The sequence below is a fragment of the Pseudonaja textilis genome, chromosome 1 (genome assembly GCF_049901715.1).
Source record: "Pseudonaja textilis isolate UNSWEBS1 chromosome 1, rPseTex1.2, whole genome shotgun sequence".
Lineage (NCBI taxonomy): Eukaryota > Metazoa > Chordata > Lepidosauria > Squamata > Elapidae > Pseudonaja > Pseudonaja textilis.
The window spans coordinates 186,383,882-186,405,472 of NC_141990.1; the positions used below are offsets into that span (position 1 = coordinate 186,383,882).

Here is a 21,591-nt window from a genome sequence, read left to right on the forward strand (position 1 = left end):
CCACAACACCTTGGTTTTGCAAGGTAAGTAAATTCTGAAGAGAGAAAGGTGGGACAACTGGGATTTCTCACCAATGGGAAACCAAAAGAGATCACACAAATGATTTTTGCATTTTAATCTCAGGGATAGCGCCTGAGTCAAAATTAATTTGCTTAATTTATAAGAGTACTATAAGTCCTACAGGGTTGTAGAAACAAGTGTTGAGGAGGAAGATGGAGATAACCTTGATTAAAAACGGAAGAAAAACAGCAACTCAGTCTTGGTTATCTCCTGCCCCTGAAAAGAAGAGACTATTAATGCTTTCTCAAACCTATGTCAAAATCTGTGTATAAATGCACCGCCATTTCCTGATGTGTTAGGTAATGTAATTGTTGTCCACGTTGGCTAGAAACTTGTAGAATGCAGTTGAAGGATCCCAAATTTGAGAAAACCAGAAGGTGCTTGGCGTTATTACATGTAGTCTAAGCAAGACAATTAAGTAAGTTTTGACCCATTTTATGATCTTTCTCATCACAGTTGTTAAGTGAATCACCACAATTGTTAAGTTAGTACCCTCCCTTTCTCTTGCAATTCTTCTGACCAATCCTTTTAGCTATAGGTTGAATCTGGCCAGGCAGAATCTCAAGTTCAATTCCCAGGTTTTATAGGACTTCCAAATTCTCTTTTGCCCCTTCTCATTGTGCTTTTCTCTCCTATCAGTTGACTGCCTTGTGCAACCTGACACCTGTATACCATCCTGAGAACTCAATAAAACAAATGTACCAAAAATAGCAGATGAATGTACTAAGAAGGTGAATAAACGAAAGTGAAAACAACAGCAAAATAAAGAAGCATGTCTGGTATGAATAGACATTCTAGGTGAAATATGAAACATACCTGCACTACAATATAATATATTTGTACTTCCACCTTCAAGCCACAATGTACATTCAACAAGAAGGGACAAAGCATTTTAGTAATCCTTTCCTCTACTTGAGCCACAGTGGTACAGTGGTTAGAGTGGAGTACTGCAGCCTGCTGGCTGCCTGCAGTTTGGCAGTTCAAATTTCAACAGGCTCAAAGTTGGCTCAGCCTTCCCTCCTTCCAAGGTCAGTAAAATGAGGACCCAGATTGTTGGGGGCAAGAGGCTGACTCTGTAAACCACTCAGAGAGCACTGTAAAATACTGTGAAGTGGTATATAAGTCTAAGTGCTATTGCTATTGGGGCATTAATTTTGTGGTCATGGAAAGAGTAGAAAGGTGTGGAGTCAACCAGGGTACAATGTTCACATAAAGAAGCCCAGGAGGACTGGATATAGCCTGGGGACTTTAGCTGACATCTCAGGCTTCAATATGATTAGTTATCAAAAGAAAATATATGGGATGTAACCTATAGGACTTCCTGTCATTCCAAATTACCCAGGAACCTGTTTTCTTCCCATTTGTGCAGAATGTTTTAAATTGCTGATGGTACCTAGAAAGTGACAATAAAGTGAGATCTTTGATATTTCAGCTGTCATTTCTCTCTGTTAAACTGCCAGGGATAGGGTTTGTTATTTTTAGAACTGATTATTGTACAAAGTGGGTATCAGGAAAGCACTTCATGTTTTGCCACTAATGCTTTTCTTGTTAGCAGGAAATACACAACATTGGTACTGATCCAGACACACTTGTAGGTATAAAGAAGTTGGATTTGAATGGGATTCTGTTGCTCAAACGTTGTGCCCTACAAAGTATAATTACATTTGTTATTATGAAAATCAAGTGAATAGAGTTTGAAAAATTGTATGGTGTTTATGACATGACTTTAATTATTGAGTACAATTATGGCATTCAAACCACCATATCAGAATGACTAAATGAAACTCCCTGTTCAGTCTTTTGTATGAGATCTACTATTAATGATGATTAAGCCAGCAGAATCCCTTGAGAAATCTATAATGCTGGAAGAGATGGAGAAGATGGTGACCAGGAGCTAGATGGATGGTCCCTATGACAATGATGGGTTGTCATCCCTTTAGGATAGACCAGACTAGGAAACCAAAGTTATGAATGCTAATATTACTTTTATTATAAGGTTACAATAATAAAATATTGTAAGTCTGAATGTGCTTCCTCCCTCTCTCCCTTTAAGAGAACTTTGTTATTGTTAGTTGTGAAGTTGTGTCTGACCCATCACAACCCAATGGACAAGGGTGCTACAGGCCTTCCTGCCCTCTACCATCTTCTGGAGTCCATTTAAGCTCACTCCTACTGCTTTAGTGACTCCATCCAGCCACCTCATTCTCTGTCGTTCCCTTCCTCTATTGCCCTCAATTGTTCCCAGCATCAGGCTCTTCTCCAGTGAGTCCTTCCTTCTCATTAGGTGGACAAGAAAACTAGGGACAGTTATCTGAGTTGCTTTCTCAAAGTACATTTCTGCCTTGGACTCAAATTTCTTTTTCCTGACTATTGTTTCGGTTTTAGTTCTTCCTCCTGTTGCTTAAGGTTACTTTTACACCCCAATATACCTGAAGGGTCAGGTTAACAATTGAATATCCAGGAGTTCTGTCTTAGTCAATAAAAGCTCCTGGAAGTGGAGTTGGGAAAGAAACATAACCATTTTTGATGCAGAGCAGCTGTTTTATATACTGTAGTAACAGAACAATTCTACTTCTAATGAAGCCTTGTCTAGCTTGAAGGATATAATTTGTTTCTAAAAAACTGTGGTGCCTTTTACATTGAGGGAGATGCTTAACCTAACTGGAAACAAGGTTCAATTTTTGTGTGTGTGTTGTAAGTTGTAACTTCCAATATTTTTTTCTGAAGAAATTCACCTAGTGAAATATTTAATATTTCATACTGATTTATTTTTAGTAAGACCTCATATTGATCAGTACTTGACCCATTTTAATTCTCATAGCCTGAAAAGTTTGTGCATGAATGCAAGAATCTCTAAGAAATGGAAACTACAAATAGGCAAAGAACTACAGGTGAAACTCAAAACATTAGAATGTGCAAAAGTTCATTTATTTCAGTAATGCAACTTAAAAGGTGAAACTAATATATGAGATAGACTCATTACATGCAAAGCAAGATAGTTCAAGCTGTGATTTGTTCTAATTGTGATGGTTATGGCTTACAGCTCAATGAAAACCCAAAATCCACAATCTCAGAAAATTAGGATATTGTGAAAAAGTTCAATATTCTAGGCTCAAAGTGTCCCACTCTAATCAGCTAATTGAGCCATAACACCTGCAAAGGGTTCCTGAGCCTTTAAATGGTATCTCAGTCTGGTTCAGTAGGAAGCACAATCATGGGAAAGACTGCTGACCTGACAGTTGTGCAGAAAACTATCATAAGGAGGGAAAGCCTCAAAAGGTAATTGCAAAAGAAGTTGGATGTTCCCAACGTGCTGTATCAAACACATTAATAGAAAGTTATGTGGAAGGGAAAAGTGTGGAAGAAAAAGGTGCACAGGCAGCAGGGATGACCGCAGCCTGGAAAGGATTGTCAGGAAAAGGCCATTCAAAAGTGTTGGGGACTTTCACAAGGAGTGGACTGAGGCTGGAGTCAATGCAACAAGAGCCACCACACACAGACGGATCCTGGACATGGGCTTCAAATGTATTCCTCTTGTCAAGCCGCTCCTGAACAACAAACGTCAGAAGCGTTTTACCTTAAACAGACCTGGTCTGTTGCTCAGTGGTCCAAAGTCCTCTTTTCTGATGAGAGCAACTTTTGCATCTCATTTGGAAACCAAGGACCCAGAGTCTGGAGGAAGAATGGAGAGGCACACACTGCAAGATGCTTGAAGTCCAGTGTGAAGTTTCCACAGTCTGTATTGATTTGGGGAGCCATGTCATCTGCTGGTGTTGGTCCACTGTGCTTCATTAAGTCCAGCCCTCTACCAGGAGATTTGGAGCACTTCATGCTTTCTTCCGCAGATGAGCTTTATGGGGATGCTTACTTCATTTTCCAGCAGGACTTGGCACCTGCCCACACTGACAAAAGCACCAAAACCTGGTTCAATGATCATGGGATTACTGTGCTTGATTGGCCAGCAAACTCGCCTGACCTGAACCCCATAAAGAATCTATGGGGCATTGCCAAGAGAAAGATGAGAGACATGAGACCGAACAATGCAGAAGAGCTGAAGGCTGCTATTGATGCATCCTGGTCTTCCATAACACCTCAGCAGTGCCACAGGCTGATAGCTTCCAGCCACGCCTCATTGAGGCAGTAATTCCTGCAAAAGGGGCCCAAACCAAGTACTGAATACATATGCATGCTTATACTTTCCAGAGGTCCGATATTGTTCTATGTACAATCCTTGTTTTATTGATTGCATGTAATATTCTAATTTTCTGAGATTGTGGATTTGGGGTTTTCATGAGCTGTAAGCCATAATCATCACAATTATGACAAATCACAGCTTGAACTATCTTGCTTTGCATGTAATGAGCCTATCTCATATATTAGTTTCACCTTTTAAGTTGCATTACTGAAATAAATGAACTTTTGCATGATATTCTAATTTTTTTGAGTTTCACCTGTAATTTCAGGTCAGAATGCTAAAAAACACTTTACTGCACTTTAAAGATACTTGGGGAACACCATAAATAGAAAGTCTTATAGGAATTCAAAGTGTGCCCATTCTGAAAGCAACCAGTTAATATGACTTCTTTATGTTTGATTGCTTACCTTTATTGTAGATTTAGCTGCAGTTTTTAAAAAAATACTAGATGGCATTATCCTCTGGGGGTGTAATAGTTTTCCTCTTCTCTCTTGTAATTAAGATTTATATGCCATTTCCCCACCAAATTCCTCCTGCCCAAATAAACTTGATGATCACATTCATGTCTCACTTGTACCCTTGCAATTCATGGTAGTAATAAAGTTCTCATTTTATCCTCACAGCTTTGTGAAGTCTGCTGGACACTCAATGAACCCCGAAGGCATTGTTCATCACCTTAACTACTGTCTTTCTCTCATCCAGTGTGCAAAGAGTTAGATTTATGTGTAAGGTATCTTACACAGAAGCACTTCTGTTTCTTTTTTTTAACCCAACTCAATCAGCCAAATCTACAAGGTAAAAGAGATTGCTCTTTACTGTCATGGCAAAAAACAACTATCTTGTGGCACCTCATGGACTAATTATTACTTACATTTGTGTGTCTCACAATCCAGCATATTAGGGCTTCCATCCTAAAACTTACCAACTTAACAAATGAGTGCTCCCGTAGCAAAAGAATCTCTAATTTTAATTTTGAGCTGGGTCATATAGTTTTTTGAGAACTGATAGAGGCAATGAGGGAGACCATTGTATTTTGAAGTATATAATGGCATCTTTTGATTTCTCCTTCACGTTAAGAAGATTCTAGATTCAGAGTATGATGATGTTTACCTTGCTTTTTCACTCTTTCTTGATAAATAGAGGAAAGGGATGAATCTTCACAAAGCTGTAGAAAAAGATCAAGATTTAAGTTGCTACTGGCCATCTGTACAGGATCTTGTTTATCTAGCCAAGGTCAGGTTCTGCAATCTCAGTACCACAGGAAAAAAAGAGATAATGTGGTTTTGGTAGCAAGTTTTGATAAGACCCTAGTATTGCCCTTTATTTTGGGATCTTCTACATAGTGCTGAGTGTTATGTAACTTCACTGTTTGAGGTCTCTCCACTATTGTTCCACTGGGAGTCCCAACAGCTGAACAGAGATTTGTTTTTGTCTTGCTTTTGTTTCTGTTAAATCTGTCTGCTAAAGTTAATAATAAAACTTAAAATCTCTTCATTTACTGCTGTGTTTATTGTCTCTAGATCCTCAAATAACCAATTGCCTTACATTAGACCATTGCCTGTCACTTGGCAATACGGAATTTAGCCCCAGTCTAAGAGACTCTAGTGACTAAAACCCGCCCTCTATTTTGGGCCTGGAAACAAACAGGAAGATAAAACAGAAGGCAATGGACCAACATTTAAGGCAAAACTAATGTTATTAAAATGAACATTGTTCTTTATTTATGGAAATATCCTATGTTAATACCAAATATTTCCTTTGGATAGGTAAATTATTGAGGAAATTTATTTGGGATTAGGGATCACCAAAGTTTTCTTTGGCTAAATTGAGATTATTATTTGAGGAAGTTGTCTTTAACATATCCAATTTGCAAAAAATATCATTAGGCCAATATTTTATCAGCCATCTGCTGGTGGAGTGAAAATATAGTTGAGTATCATCCATTCTGGGCTAAATTGGAAAGTTATCTATTTCCCTTAAAAACATGAAGAGTGCTTTGGAACAATGTATAGCAGAAAAGGTGTTTTAATTTGTGGGAGTAGGAGCAATGAGAAATCATTGGGCTATAATGGGATATAATTGAGTTTTGATAATGAGAATCATGAATGTCCATTTTTTTTGGATAAAATCTACTTTGAAATTGTTGATAAATTGGAAGGTTTAGGAAGAATCTGGGATAATGACTTTTAACTCAACAACTATGAAATAGCTATTTTAGGAGTTTTTATTGACTTCAAACGGAATTTCTCTTCCCAAAGGAAGCATTTCTAGCTTAAGTATAAACTTTACTAAATCAATCAAACAAACTTTTTGGCTACCTCAAAGGCATCCAAGTTACTTTATTTCACGGCTGAATGGGGAAGTTAGCAGAACATTGCAAAAAGTGACCACAGGATGCTTTGATTGCAGGGTATTTACCTAAATAATGGGTGTAAAACTGGATTTCCTCGAGGGCTGGGTCAGCATTATAGTTCTCTGTGGGCCAGGTGGGTAGGAAGATGGGACGGACGCCTCCTGCACCATCCTGCTGGCCAAAACAGCACCCCCCCATGCCCCATTTTTGTACTGGTCTCCTGCAGCACCCTGCTGGTCAAAAGGGGTGCGGAGGGGGGATTGCACAGCCTATCCGCACCCCATTTTGGCTGGCAGAGTGCTGCAGGAGGCCATCGAGGCAAAAATGGGGCGCAGGAGGCTGCATGCAGCGCCCCCACCCTGCTTTGGCCGCCAGAAGCACCGCAGGCAGATCCTTTTCTTATTTCCAGGCAGCCCTACAAGTCAGATTTAAGCACCACACAGGCTAGATCTGGCCCGCGGCCCATGAGTTTGACATCCCTGACCTAAATGATGGGTGTTGGAAGAAATATCCATCTGGTTCAATTCCAAGTCGGGAGAAAGAAACTGGAGATGGATGAAAATGGAGACTGATTTGAAAGATGGTTCATTGATGAAGCAGAACCACTTGTGATTCTGGGCAGCTGACAAAATGGAGCTGAGAATAGGAGGGTTTTTATACCTTCTTTGAGCTTTGTATTTGAGCTTCCTTTTCCTGTGCAAGAACATGTCCTTTAATATTCTATTGGCTGTTGTAAGATTCCTATAGGGTCATGTAGGGGTCACAGCTGGCTCTATAGGCAAAAGAGGAAATGCAAATCTTAGGTAATCCGAGCTAATCTGGTCAACCTCTGCCTTATTGTTTTATCAGTTCCTAGGTTTCTATTTCTTTGAAGTTTAGACTGCTCTGGGGGTGGTGCAATGAAGGGGCTTATGTTCTGACAGGGTGTTGGGCAATTCCTATTGTGCCTAATAGCTTTTGTCCTGTGTTGGATCTTGGGTGAGGGACTGCTTCTAATCCTACCATTCTGCCTTTGTTTCTAAATATCCTGTCTTGAATGGATTACCAAATTTGCATTTCTAGAAGCTGGCCTCCTCAGTTTCTGCTTGGGTCAGGGCAACTGGGGCTGGTTTAAGAGCATGTTTTTCCAATTCTCCATTTGGAGAAATATAGTATCTTGCCTTCTTAATATTCCTCAAAATATTTCGTTCTTCTAGGAGGGAGGCTTTCCACAATAGTAATGGACTGCTGAAATTGCAAGTCAGCATATTCACATGACATCACTTATGGTCACGTTGCTTAGCAACAGACTTCCCCTTCCAATTACTGTTGTTAAGTGAGGACTACCAGTATTCCATATATCAGCCAACGTTTGTTAGAAATGTGTGATTTATCTGTATGGCAAATGCAGTATTTTCTACCGATCAAAGGATGCAGCAATATGTGCTACTATGGCAAAGTTTGCGATATATATGTATTCACATTATAGCAGCAAATTCATTAGTGATAAATGTCGGTATAAGTATCTATATAAGGTATTTTTTTCCTTCGTTTGCATTTTAATCTGTGCTATAGTTTTGTTTAAAAAAGCAATTATTTCTCTTTTAAGATTACATTGTTCAATTAAATAAACAGATTTTTATTTTTATTTTAAAGGGAAGCCCTGTGCAAAAAAACCCCTTGGACAAATTGCGTCCGTCCTTAGCTGTTGCTCCAAAACCACTTTAGTAAATAGTCCTGGCCACTAAGGCTGCCCAAGCTTAGTCCAAAAGGAGCCCCTGCTTCCCCCAACCCCCCCAATAATTTATTCAGGGTAGAGGAAATAGGAACCATTTGCGATTGAACGAGATCCCGGAGTGAGACCTGCCTCGGCGTTTGCACGCCAGGAGGCCCGATTGAGCAAGAGTCACTGGCGCGCACAACGGGGCGGGCTGGACCTGCGGGGCTGAAAGGACCCCCGAGGAGCAGCTCTGTAGGAAGAGGCACCCCGACACCCTCCCCCGCTCCCGGCGGCCCCCTTCTTCGCGCAGGTCCACGCGCCCCACTTTCAATCCCCGTGACCTTTCCCCTCCGCCAGTCTCCGCCCCAGAGGGAAGCGCGTCCCTCCCGTTCCGCCGGCTGCTTTCGCCTGGGTAGAGAGAGCAAGAGAGAGAGAGAGAGAGAGAGAGCGTGGCCGCGCGGGAGGCGTTCCTCTTCTCCTGCCGCTTCTGGAGCCTGTGCGGCGCCCCTGCTTGGTCGGCAGCAAGGTGAAGGCGCGAGCGCGCGCGCGGGGCGGTGGGGGGAGCTCGTGGCGCGGCCTCGGGGTGAATGGGGGTGCTCCGCGCTCCATTCCGCGTCGCGTGCTTGGAGGTGAGGTGTGTGCGTGTGTATGTGGGGGGAGGAGGGGGTGCGGCTGGAGGAGGCCCGGGTCTGGCAGCTCCTCCCCAGCTCCCAGTCAAACCTCAGCGGCTAGCTTGCCTCCTTCCACTCTGCTGTTTTGTGCGGGGGGTGGGGGGCAGGAGGAGGAGGAGGAGGAAAGGAGGCGAAGGGTTCTGGTGGCGGGGAGAGGAGAGGAGGACAGCTGCCATGCGGGGAGGTGGAAACGGGCGCCCCGGCAGAGAGGCCTGCCGGCCTGCTTTCTGTCAGGGGAGGCGGGGACCGAGGTTGCGGCTCTGCAAGCTCGCTCGCTCGCTCGCCCGCTCCCTTTTCGGTGCAGTTGGAGCCCGAGCGGGACTCTCCAAAGAGGTTGAATTTTCGTGCCGAGGCAACGCGGGTCGGTGGGGCGCACCGAACCGCCGGTCGATGCCACAGTGTGCGACCCGGGGGTGTTGTTGTGGGTGCCCGGATGAATGAAGCCGCCCTATCCTGGTTTGGGAAGCTGCTGTTTGGAAGGAATGCTGAGGACCTCCTGGCTTGCTGGCTTTGATGAGTCTGAAAGATGGTCGTTACAAGAGAAATAAATGCCTGCCGGATTAGGAAGGTGCTTAAGGCGGGAGATGGCATGCAGTAAGCCACATAGACCCCCCCCCCCACTTGCTTGAAACGCGATGTATTAGGGATGCAAGCTGGTGCTTCCTGTATTTTGGAGGGGGGGTATTCCTCCCCTTCAATTGGGAGGCCAGAGTTTTGAGTGCTGCTCTGTGGAGTCCTCCCGCCTGCTCGTTTGACTAGCTGGGAAGTCCTCACAGCTGCCACTCAGCACTGAAAACGTCAGGAGGAATTGTCGGTGCTGAATTTCAATCCCTTCTTGGGCTCTGAGATGGTTATTTTTAGCTCAGCGTATCCAGGAGCTTTGCAGAATCAGATTCAGCTACCGGAACTGTGGCACAAGAAGGGTGCCATGTACAATTGTATGCCTGGTTGTTGTCTAGCTGCTGCCTCTATTCCTGTCTCTTGGGCATCCCCAAAGCCTTGCTAAGTTGGGCTATTGTGGCTCCCAAGAAGCCACAATATTTGACGTACAGTAATCAATCAAATGCACATTTGCATTACTCTTTATTTGTTAGAGTGGGTGTTGCTTTTGGAACCCTAGGATGTAAGAAAAGCAGCTTGGGATGTTAGGCTTTCATGTGGTCTTTATTTCTAATTTCAGATGCCCCCCAAAAAGGGAAGTGATGGAATTAAACCGCACCCAATCATTGGAAGATTTGGGACATCCTTGAAAATTGGCATTGTTGGTTTGCCAAATGTTGGGTAAGTGTTTAAAAGTCACTAAACTTTGTTTAGTCATCCCAAAACTTATAGGCTGTCTTGGCTGAATCAAGTTAGAGGTGTGCTGCAAAAAAAATACACTCTGGAAAATTGTTGGTCTTAGGGTTTTCTAAACTGGCAGTTGTAATTATATTTTAGAGAATGCATGTTAGTTTTGAATTTAAAAATGTCAAATGTCCTGAAGTTTCTGTCTAAAAATAGCAGATTATTAAACTAACTTTTTATGTGCTAAATTAAAAATAGCTTTCATTTGGCATTTTCTTCTGAAAGTTCAGTTGTAAAGATGCTTCACTATTAAAAATAAAAGGAATTGTTATATTTCATTGAAAACAAGGGTATGCTTTATTTAGTTTTATTAGCTGGATAATTTTAAAGATGTGAAACCCTAAGGGAAATGTAAAGTTTTATTAACAAAAGTAATGAACTGGAAAGTCGATTATGTAGATCTAACTTATCTTGCATTGATTTGCACACGACACTAAGTTTTGAAAGAAAAAAATAAAGAATTCTATAATTCTAGGTTTTTTTGTTTACAAAATACTTAATTACCTTTATCAAAAGGTACATGAGGAAAACAAGAGTTTATATCTTCTCTCACATACAATTTATATTTTCAGCTGTCACAACTTGAGAATCAAAAACAAACACAGATAATATATTTCTTATTATAATAATGTCCTGTAAAAAAAAAAAAACAATGTGGAAAAAGGCAACGGTAATACCAATAGTAATAGGTGCCTTGGGAGCAATCCCAAAATAACTGGAGCACCACTTGAACACTACTGCATTGACATATTTCCCATCAGTCAATTGCAAAAGGCAGCTTTACTTGGAACAGCTTATATCCTGTAATGATATATGTACCATCAAACATCTCTATCTATCTATCCCAGGTACTTTGGAAGGACTCGATAGGTGGACAACATTTACCACTCTTTTCAGTGTCCCATAGTCACATGACCACATTTTACAATGGTTTTGTGAAAAATTGGCATTAACATTCGGCTTTTGGTAAAATTGCACCCATATCGCATCACTGGATTACATCAAAGTTGTGTAATTGGGTTGGTCATGTGATGACTGTTGTGACATGCAACAGTTATGTGCAGGTTTCATTACAGTTGTGTTAGTTAAAATAGTAGCATAGAAACCAGGAGAGAGTGAGTTCTAATCCCACTGTGAAAGCCAGCTGAGTGACTGTGCCAATCTCTCTTAGCCCAACTCACCTCACAAGGTTGCTTTTGAAGGGAAATTAGAGGAATGAAGAAGTATTACATAGGTGTATCACCTTGAGTTAGCTATAAGGTAATAAAGGTAGGATAAAAATATAATAAAAAAGTTTAAGAAGTAAGTGCAATGCATTCAGACTTGAAAGATTCTGATTTTATATTTTTTTATAAAAGTACTTTTAGCCTTTCTGTTGAGTTTTATTTTCTGGCCTGGTCTATTTAGTAGGCTGATGAACTGGGAGAATGTGACTTCTAGTTCTCTCTTTAGCACGGAAGACAGCTGGGCCACTGGGCATAAACTGTGATGGTGCAGTGGTTAGAATGCAGTATTGCAGGTTAATTCTGCTGACTGCAGCAGTTTGATTCTCACCAGTTCAAGGTTGCCTCAGCCTTCCAATCTTCCGAGGCTTGTAAAATGAGGACCCAGATTGTTGGGGGCAATATGCTGATTCCATAAACTGCTTAGAAGGGGCTATGAAGCATTGTGAAGCGGTATATAAATCTAAGTGCTATAAAGAAAGCCAACTTCCCTCAGACTAAGGAAGCATTATGTACGCTACTTTAAGTTGTGCTATATAAAGAAAAAAGAAATATTACATTTTAGAATTCTTAGTTTATTCTTTCGCAAAGTTGAAAGTTATAATTTATTTTGTTTCTGATTGTTTTGTCAGATCCAAAGGTGGATAGTAACACATTGCCCGTACTTTGTTAAGCTGTATTTAATAGTAGAAAGAACAAATACAGGAATAGATGAATTGGGTATATTGGAATACTGCTTCATTCTCAGAAACTCTGCCTTGCCATGATTTATTTATTTATTGCTTATATCTATATCCCATTTTTTTTTGTCAGAGTGTAGTGTACTACATATGGGGAATATTGAATTGAATGACAGGGAATGACTGAAAATAACTATGAATTGTTATCCAGTACAAATTTAGGCCTCAGTTTTCCTATCCTGGCTCAGTGCTTTAACCACTACACTCTGAACTTTCAGCATAGCTGTCTAATTATTGTTATAATTTATTCCTAAAATAATTGCTTTAGTCTCAGTACTGGTTTTCTGAAAAAAAAAAATCTGGCCAGTATTACTGATAATCAGGTGCTGCAAAAAAAAGTGGGAATGTGAGATCATTTCTAGGCTCATTTATAGCATTTTGAATGACATTTGATGGGTCAGTGTAGAAAAGAATTCTACAGCAAATTTGCTGTGGCTGTTCCAATGTGATGAATAAAATCTGAGCAGTTTGTACATAGCTGTTTGAAGATTGGATTTAATCATAAATACTCCTTCTACCAAATGTGAAATTCAAAGCATGCATTCAAATATGTATCTTAAAATGAGATTTATGCTAATTTTTAGAGAGCTGCTAAGAGATCTGTCAGAAACTAGAAATGTATTACAGCAGTTCAAGCAAATTAGAAAAGGTTTTTTGTAGAAATATGGAAATCCTTTTTTTAAAGTTCTCATCATTTCTGTGCAAAAGAAATGCAAAAACTTGACACTTTTCATGAGATGTTTGTGGTGCTTAGTACTCAATAGTAATTAGTGCTGTGTAATATTTTGGATTTGAAGACATAAAAGTGCTTTGGATCACACGAAAACATAAACATTATCCAGGTCCTCTACTTCTTAAGGCAGCCATGTCACTTCCTGGGGATCATACAATTGGTTTACGGAGTCAGGACAGGTGCTACTGTATGTTTGAGACTCAGCACCCTTCAAATCCCTTTTTGACTGATCTTGAATTACTTCACAACCATAATAGTGGTATATCCTTTATATTTCATTTAATGAGTGTAAAATATGGCAATATATCTTTTTTAAAGGAAATCTACATTTTTCAATGTATTAACCAAGAGCCAAGCTGCAGCAGAAAACTTCCCCTTCTGCACAATTGATCCAAATGAGAGCCGAGTGCCTGTGCCAGATGATCGATATGAATTTCTTTGCCAGTACCATAAGCCTCCAAGGTAAATATGTGAAATGTCATCAGTTGTTTGTTTCTGGTTAAAAACCAACATTTCTCAGTATCACTGTGTGAGAAGTACATAAAAATGAATCAACAGACTTTTGATAATCTGATCCATAGGATGCTTTATTAGGGAAAATACTGCAGTATGGACCCCTTCACTCCAAAACCATGTTTAGGAGAAAAGGAGACACTTCCATTTAGTGAATACAGCTTATATAGGTTTATCAAATCACATGGTTACATAACACTTCCTGTTTCCCATATATGGAAATTATATAATGTTTTCATAAGAAAATGACAACTCCATGGACAACTCCCAACATTCTCATTATAGTCAGATTTCCTGTTATTCAAATTCCAGAAGATTATAAGAAAACATTAATATCTCTTAATGTGACGTCTAATGTCAGAGCGCCCCAGCACATACAAGTACATAGTTTTGCAATCTTGTATAATTTCTAGCAGAAAACACATTACATAAATGTTCTGAGCTTTAAAAGTTTAGACTGCAAACACAAAATGGCTTCAGTTTGGCTCTTTACATTCTCAGGTGTAATAACCAAATTTTCACTTGTAACACACTATTTAATAGGCTTAAATTTTGCAACTTTATTTCAGGAACATTTATCATAGGGTGTTTATTATCTAAGATATTTATATGGATTATTTTTCAAAAGTAATACATTTGAGAAGCTTTTATATCTATACATAGATATAAATGTGTGTGTATGAGTAAACAACTCACTGACACAGTTAATGAAAAATGTTCTGTTAATGAGATGTTAGGCAAGTTTTGAAATTATTTTTATCTTTACTAGACCCTGAGGATTTCTTTTATATATATAAATTTTTATTATTTTTTTAACATAAAAAACACAACAACAAAGCATAAAAGTATCAGCTCCCCCATATTTTTTGTACACACCGTAAGTCGGTTGGTCCATCGGTTTTGTGCATTCACCTCATAGTCACAATTACAGTTACTTTATATAATACTCTTATCAATACAAATTTATAAATCCTAGTATCTCTATTAAAGAAAAAAAAAAAAAAATTTGACTAAACTTTTATTCGGTCATGCCTTTATGAGATAACTATATTTTAAATATTTTATTCTAAAACAAATCTTATAATCATACCAATTCTATCCCAAATATGAAAAAGAAAGAAACAAAGAAAACTATTATATAAATATAGTATCAAAAACCAATAAAAGGAAAGGGAAAATAAAGTCATTATTATTCCTTATTATCTAACTTTTATATTTTAATATTTCATCATTCAACCATTGATAGAAAAGATCCCAAACTAAATAAAATTGTTTATCTTCTTGCTCTCTAATTTCAAAAGTCAATCTACTCATCTCAGCACATTCCAAAATTTTCTTTACAACTTCTTCTTGCAATGGAATTTTCTCATTTTTCCAATTTTTGCAAATACAATCCTAGCAGCAGTCAATACATTTACAATCAAATATTTCAACTCTTTACTATAAGTATCTGGTAGTATTCCCAATAGAAAAAACTCCGGTTTCAAGTCTATATGCTTCTTTTGTCATTTTTCCAGCCACATGTGGATTTTAGTCCAATATTTTCTAGCATCCTCACAAGTCCACCACATGTGATAGTATGAACCAGGTTTCTGATGACATTTCCAGCATTTTTCGGATTTGTTCTTAAACATTCTTGCTATCCTTGTCGGGGAAAATGCCACCTGTAAAACATCTTATACAAGTTTTCTTTATAGGCTGTAGACATTGTCATTTTATAATTTTGCGACCATAATTTCTGCCATTTCTCTAAATCAATCCCATATCCAAAATTCCTCCCCACGCAATCATAGTTTCTTTAACTTGTTCTTCCTCAAGCTTAATTTGCAATAAATAACCATACAATTTTTTAATCACCTTTTCATCAGTACCCATCAAAATCTTATCCAAGTCAGTTTGCTTATCATAAAATCCCTCTGCTTTGGAATCCTCATAATACTTTGAATATATTTGCAAATATGAAAACCAACCAAGATGAACATTTTACCCAGAGTCTTATTTTTGTTTCAAACAATACCAATTAGGCTTGGAAAAGAATATTTTGAGGATTTAAATAAAATTGTTTTGAAGTATATATGGCAAGGTAAGAAAGCAAGAATAAAGTTAAAGCTTTTACAGGATGCTAGATTTAGAGGAGGGTTTGGACTGCCTAATTGGGAGTTGTACTACCAAGCTGCAAACTTGACGTGGGTTAAAGAATGGATAACATTAAGGAAAACGAGATTGTTGACATTAGAAGGTCATGATTTGTTGTTGGGCTGGCATGCTTTTTATGGTACAAGGGAACTAAAACACAGGGGTATTTTAGAAGGCATTATATACGGAGTCTCTGTGGTTGAATTGGGAGAAGATAAAAAAACAGTGTTATTTGAAAATTCCAGTTTGGTTATCGACGATAGAAGCGTTTTCTTATCCTATAATCTATAAAAAGGAACAAACAGTTAACTATGGGGAATTATTAGATGAAAAGGGTGAACTTAAATCGATGCAAAAATTGGAAGAACCCTGAGGATTTCTTTTATGCTTCAATGGAAAAGTCCAAATTTTTCTATGTGTTATTATTCTTTATTGAAACTATAAACAAATAATTGCATTTTTAAAGTACTTACTTGTGTAAAGGGTTTGTTTATAATTCATGTTGGTTTAAAACACAAGGACTGTTAACAAGGAACTGAGAGCAGGAGAACCAAACTTGAATAGATTCAACTACTGTAAAGCCACCTAAACATCTCTCCTATTTCTTCTTCACCCTATTCTACTTTTCATTCATTCATTCATTCATTCATTCATATAAACACACAAATACATTCATATACACACATACATATATACATTCACACATACACGCACGCCCACCCACGTATATATAAAAATTTATATGCCCCCTAACTCATCCAGAGATGACTCCGGATGGCTTACAAACATTGCATCATTGTAATTGGTGTGCATGAGATTCTATGTAATATCGCAAATTTTATCTTGAGTTTCTGTCTCCCCTATAAATTATAACAATCTTATAGTCATAGTTATGGGAAATATATGCTATAACCTAAAAGTTAATTTTTATAAAATGAATGTATAATGATATTTGAACAACATGAAGGGTAATTTTATCATGCCTGGTAAACTTATAAAAAAGCCAGAAATTTCTGTATTCTGTATACACATAATGATACAAGAATTTTAAAGATCAGCATTCATCTGGAATCAGAACTTTTCTTTCTGGCGTTAATGAATAGCCAGTTAGAAAAGAGCTATGGAGTATTATTTTTTAGATATGATTATTGCTGCAAGACTATTATACGCACAAACGTGGAAAGGCTCTGAAATACCTACATTAGAGAAATGGTTGGTAAAGTTGTCAGAACTAGAAGAGACTGAAAAAATTAACATGTTTGATCAATAGCTACATAAATCAGTGACTGAAAACCTCTTGTGGACTTTTTGCTGAAAAAAAGAGCAAAATTAACTTGCGATTTATAGGTTTGAGGTTTAGAAAGCATAGTTTATGGAAAGAGGAATTATGATGTAACCTTAGAGAAGGTAAAATAAAAATTCATGTATAACTGCTATCAAAAAGATAGAAAGCTGCTTCTTTCTAATCTTTTCTATTTTCTTTCTTACTTATTCACTATTCTTTCTTATTGTTGTCTATTTTCTAATACTTGTCTATTTTGGATTTGTTAAAAAATTCTTCAATAAAAATTATATTAAAAATAGTTGTGGGAAAGACACAATGCTTATCTTATAGGTTATATGAGGGTGAAGGTTTGTTTTCCAGGCTTATGGGTTGGTTTCTGAATGTTGCATTACCAGGCTGGGTAACATCTGCAGCAGAGTTTAGGAGATGTCAGTGTTCTTCTGTTTATAAGGGCTTCAGATGTGATTCCTCGTTGAGTCTTGTTATGGGTCTTGTGATAAGGAGGTTACATCAACTCAGGGTCATTGGGACGTGAACTGCTGGTGGGGGAGTTGCATAGTTTGGTTGAGGGTTACAACATTGGTTATAATAGTGATTTCAAATGATATGTAAGATTTTTTTTATTGTCTTCTTAATTTATTACTCAATATGTTTATAGTGATAGCAGTAGGCTATCCTCTGAATTTTTGTCATTTTCAGTTTTTTTTTTTTTTTTTTTACTGAGGATAGTTGGCACTATATAACAGTTTGATGCTGCTAAGTCCGTGGATGCTTTATGGCCAATTACTACTTTATATTTTTCTATGTATCATTGCAGATAATTGCTAGTTGATGGTAACATGGCCATATATTGTTAATGACTAATATTTTGAATGATTCCCTTTAGCAAAATTCCAGCCTTTCTGAATGTGGTGGATATTGCTGGACTTGTGAAAGGAGCCCATGCTGGACAGGGACTAGGAAATGCCTTTTTGTCGCATATTAGTGCCTGTGATGGAATCTTTCATCTACTCCGTAAGCAATTTTAAGGTTTTAATTACTATATTGCATTTATTATTATTATTATTATTATTATTATTATTATTATTATTATTATTATACTACACAAAAACAACAGTGTACACAGCAAATGAGATAACTATGCTGGTTTTCGTATCACAAATCACTAGTCGAACACTTCCCAAGCATTTAGGACTGCGTGATGTATTGGTGGATTATGCGAGCAGATCCCAGTAAGGTGGGCCTTCTGCAGCTGACCAATGGTGATTTTGTCAGCGCCAATTCTTTTAAAGTGCTTGCCTAGGTCTTTAGGCACAGCACCCAGTATGCTGAGTACTACTGGAACCACCTGCACTAGTTTATGCCAGAGTCTCTGCAATTCGATTTTCAAGTCCTGATATCTGGTGATTTTTTCAAGTTGTTTCTCATTGATTCTGCTGTCATCAGGTATGGCAATGTTGACGATCCACACTTTTTTCTTCTCTACAATCGTGATATCCAGGGTATTGTGTTCAAAAACATCATCATCATTATTATTCACAAAAAACGACAGTGTACACAGCAAACGAGATAACTATGTTGGGTTTCGTATCACAAGTCACTAGTCGAACACTGCCCCTGCGTGATGTATCGGCGGATTATGCGAGCAGATCCCAGTAAGGTGGCCTTCTGCAGCTGACCAATGGATTAATAATAATAATTATTAATAATTATTATTAATTATTATCTATTACTAGATAAAACCCTTTGTAATTTTATTATATAATGCTTTAGTAGATTGCCAGTTTCCTGGAGGGGGGGAGATGAAAAATCTATACTACAATCAGCTGTAAATGTGTTCTAGCCCAAAATGTGGTCAGCCTGCAAGGGGGGAGGAGGGGAATGTCAGAACTTCAAATCTGAGTATTTCAAATAGTCTATTTTTTGAGGTCTGCCATTACTTTGAACAGTAACTAAATGACGGGTCATAAATTGAGGACTACCTCCATTGCTTTTGTTAAAAAAAATCAAAATAGCTCGTGTTTTGGGTCCATGCAATATTAGCAAATGCGTAACAGTTCTTTATGATTGTGGTCCCCTAACTTATTTAAGTGTGTTGAAATAATTTTATTTTTTTTAAACTTGCAATACCTTACACATTGCATTTTCAGATTTAATAAGACTTGGATATGGTGGTTGCCACATCTCCCACTTTCCTCTTGGCAAGTTCTGCTCTCTTCCCATGTGGCCTTCTTGTGATCTCTCAAAAAAGAATCATCCCTGCTGGAAACTTGCAGGAGGGAAAGATATGTGACGATACTTGTGTCGCTACACTTCATTGCACTAGCATCTGAATGAACAAAGCCAGAGCCACCTCTCGTTCCCTCAGCGTGCGCAGTTTTCCTTTGTGCAGCTGTACTTAGGCTTTGACACCTTTATTGCATTTGAACTCACTCCAGAAATTTGGAGTTTAGATGTCAACATTTGCTTAGAGATGAATTTAAGATGTATCAGCATGTAAGAGTTTCTATAGTGTATGCTATAGAATCCAAGCTGGCATCTTATGGTCTTTCAGCAGGGTTCTTTCTTACCCTGGAATATGAAAAGGCCAGACACTTAACTTTTTCAAAAGATGGATGATGTGGAATAGCAGCTGAGGGTTAGCAGGATACAAATAACAGCAGAACCTGAATTTTAACAGGATTTGGGTACTGCCAAATATTTCATACCTCTCGCCCCAGGCTGAGGGATTACTTTCTTTGGGCATGGCATAAGTATTACTACCACCAAATACTGGATTTGAGGAAGAAAAGTGTGCCAAGGGGTTAATTTCAGCATATCCTGAGGTAATGGACCAATTTGTACTGGCATGTTTGTGAGACAAGGATCCAATTTGGAACTACTGCTTCTAAGACAGTTTTGTGGAAGGTAATGTCGTTATTTGAGATCAAGAAAAGGGGGATTGAGTCAAAGCTTTTTAAGGACCATTGAATTAGGATAGAGTATCCCAAATATTTTCAGTCAAAAAAAGCTGGATATTTTACATGCAGGATACATAATAGCCAGTAATGTAAAAACTTTGTTTTCTTTCTTTGTAAAATGAAACAATAGAGCACTATCAAGTATTGTGCTTTCAAGTTTGTTTCCCTTTTCAATGAACTGTAAGAGGTTATAACCAGGTAGGTTTTAATATTGGAACATCTGTTTTAACATTGGAAAAACTCTATTATTCTGAGATAGACACAAGGCTAGCATAGCATATTTTCAAAGGGTTTAAATTACCAGAGCGTGAGCCATACGACAAGTGTGCTTGTTATATTTTCTCAGCTGTGAGAGTTGAGAGATTCTGAAATATCTTAGAAGAGGAACAAAAAAAACATTCCGGAGCAGGGAAGGCCACAACAATTGTGAGAATGATAAAAGAAATTATTTCCTTTCTCATTTGTCCTCCTATCTGAATTGTCATCTCTGCCACTCCACCACTGATTCAGGATTGGCATTGAGCCGTTCATTGAGATAGGAGTTGACTGTGGACTATTTGTTTCTCCTTTTTCATTTTGCCATTCTTCTTTCTGTTAGATACATAGTCAGTTGGAAGCCTACTATAGGACTATGATAGCAGATACTCTTAAATGCTGGAAAAACTACCAGTATTTTGACAGCAATTTTAAGGATGGAAAATAGCAATAGCACTTAGACTTATATACCACTTCATAGTGCTTTACAGCTCTCTCTAAGTGGTTTATAGAGTCAGCATATTGCCCCCAACAATTTTGGATCCTCATTTTACCCACCTTGGAAGGCGTAATTACAGGTGCATTTGGCTTACAGGTGCAATGCAAGCTATTGACTGTCACATTTAAACCCTTGTGTGGTTCAGGGCCTGGGTATCTTCTGCAGGACTGTCTTCTTGGTTTAACCTTTGCCTGCCCAATAAGATCTGTGTCATCTCAATAAGAGAATTCTCATCTTCAGGTGTAATCACGTCTTTTCTGTTGCTGCCCTCTCCTCTTCCTAGAGTAGCACTCATCCTGAAGCATGATTGGCCCCTGCCCTTCTGGCTTTTAGGAAAGTTGATGGTTCCATCAACTGGAGTGTCTGCATGTGTTTGTGTGTATGTGTTTGTGTTTTTGTGTGTGTGTGTGTGTAGAAGATTGGATAGTTGTAATTTCCTCGTTTGGGAAATTGGATTTCTTTTTATTATTATTAATGTTTTAATTGTGACTTCTGCTTTTAGAGGAATATTTCTAGTTGTTTTTACTGTATGATTTTAATCCCAATTATTTATTGGGGCATTTTTATTTTCTCACTCATTCTGTATATATGTGATTTATAGCAAATATGGAATGTTCCCAAGATTATCACAAGGTTATAAAAAGGGAAAGACAGTCCGAGCAATAAAGATCCAGCCCCTAAGGTTTTGTGTTTTTGGATTATAATATTATCAAATGCATGCATTTTGCAAGACTTTGATAACAAAAATTAATATTAACATTTGACAATGGGGAAACTAGAACTAGTAGTAATAGCATTAGCACCTAGACTTATTATATACCACTTCACAGTGCTTTACAGCCCTCTCTAAGTGGTTTACAGAGTCAGCATATTTCCCCCAACAGTCTGGGTCCTCATTTTGCTGACCTTGGAAGGATGAGTCAAC

The 21,591-nt window shown here is 38.3% G+C and overlaps 1 protein-coding gene and 1 long non-coding RNA gene across 7 annotated transcripts in view; one reads left to right on the plus strand and one right to left on the minus strand.

Annotated features, from left to right (window-relative positions):
- Positions 1-1,930: 1,930 nt before the first annotated feature.
- Positions 1,931-8,721, minus strand: LOC148127965 (uncharacterized). The gene is made up of 4 exons (XR_015740750.1): positions 8,649-8,721; positions 7,269-7,380; positions 5,366-5,420; positions 1,931-1,994 (listed from the first exon to the last, which is right to left on the minus strand). It is a non-coding gene; the product is annotated as an uncharacterized LOC148127965 (long non-coding RNA).
- OLA1 (Obg like ATPase 1) overlaps positions 8,419-21,591 on the plus strand; it is a 111,400-nt gene continuing 98,227 nt past the window's right edge. The window contains exons 1-4 of one of the 6 annotated variants that reach the window (XM_026697040.2): positions 8,419-8,833; positions 10,159-10,259; positions 13,337-13,480; positions 17,839-17,966. In XM_026697040.2, the coding sequence (XP_026552825.1) occupies positions 10,159-10,259; positions 13,337-13,480; positions 17,839-17,966 (373 nt within the window). In that variant the 5' untranslated portion in view covers positions 8,419-8,833. Of the gene's footprint in view, positions 8,937-8,959; positions 9,547-9,846; positions 9,917-10,158; positions 10,260-13,336; positions 13,481-17,838; positions 17,967-21,591 lie in introns of those variants that run through there. The other 5 variants (XM_087919916.1, XM_087919912.1, XM_087919913.1 and 2 more) reach the window with 5 other exon arrangements.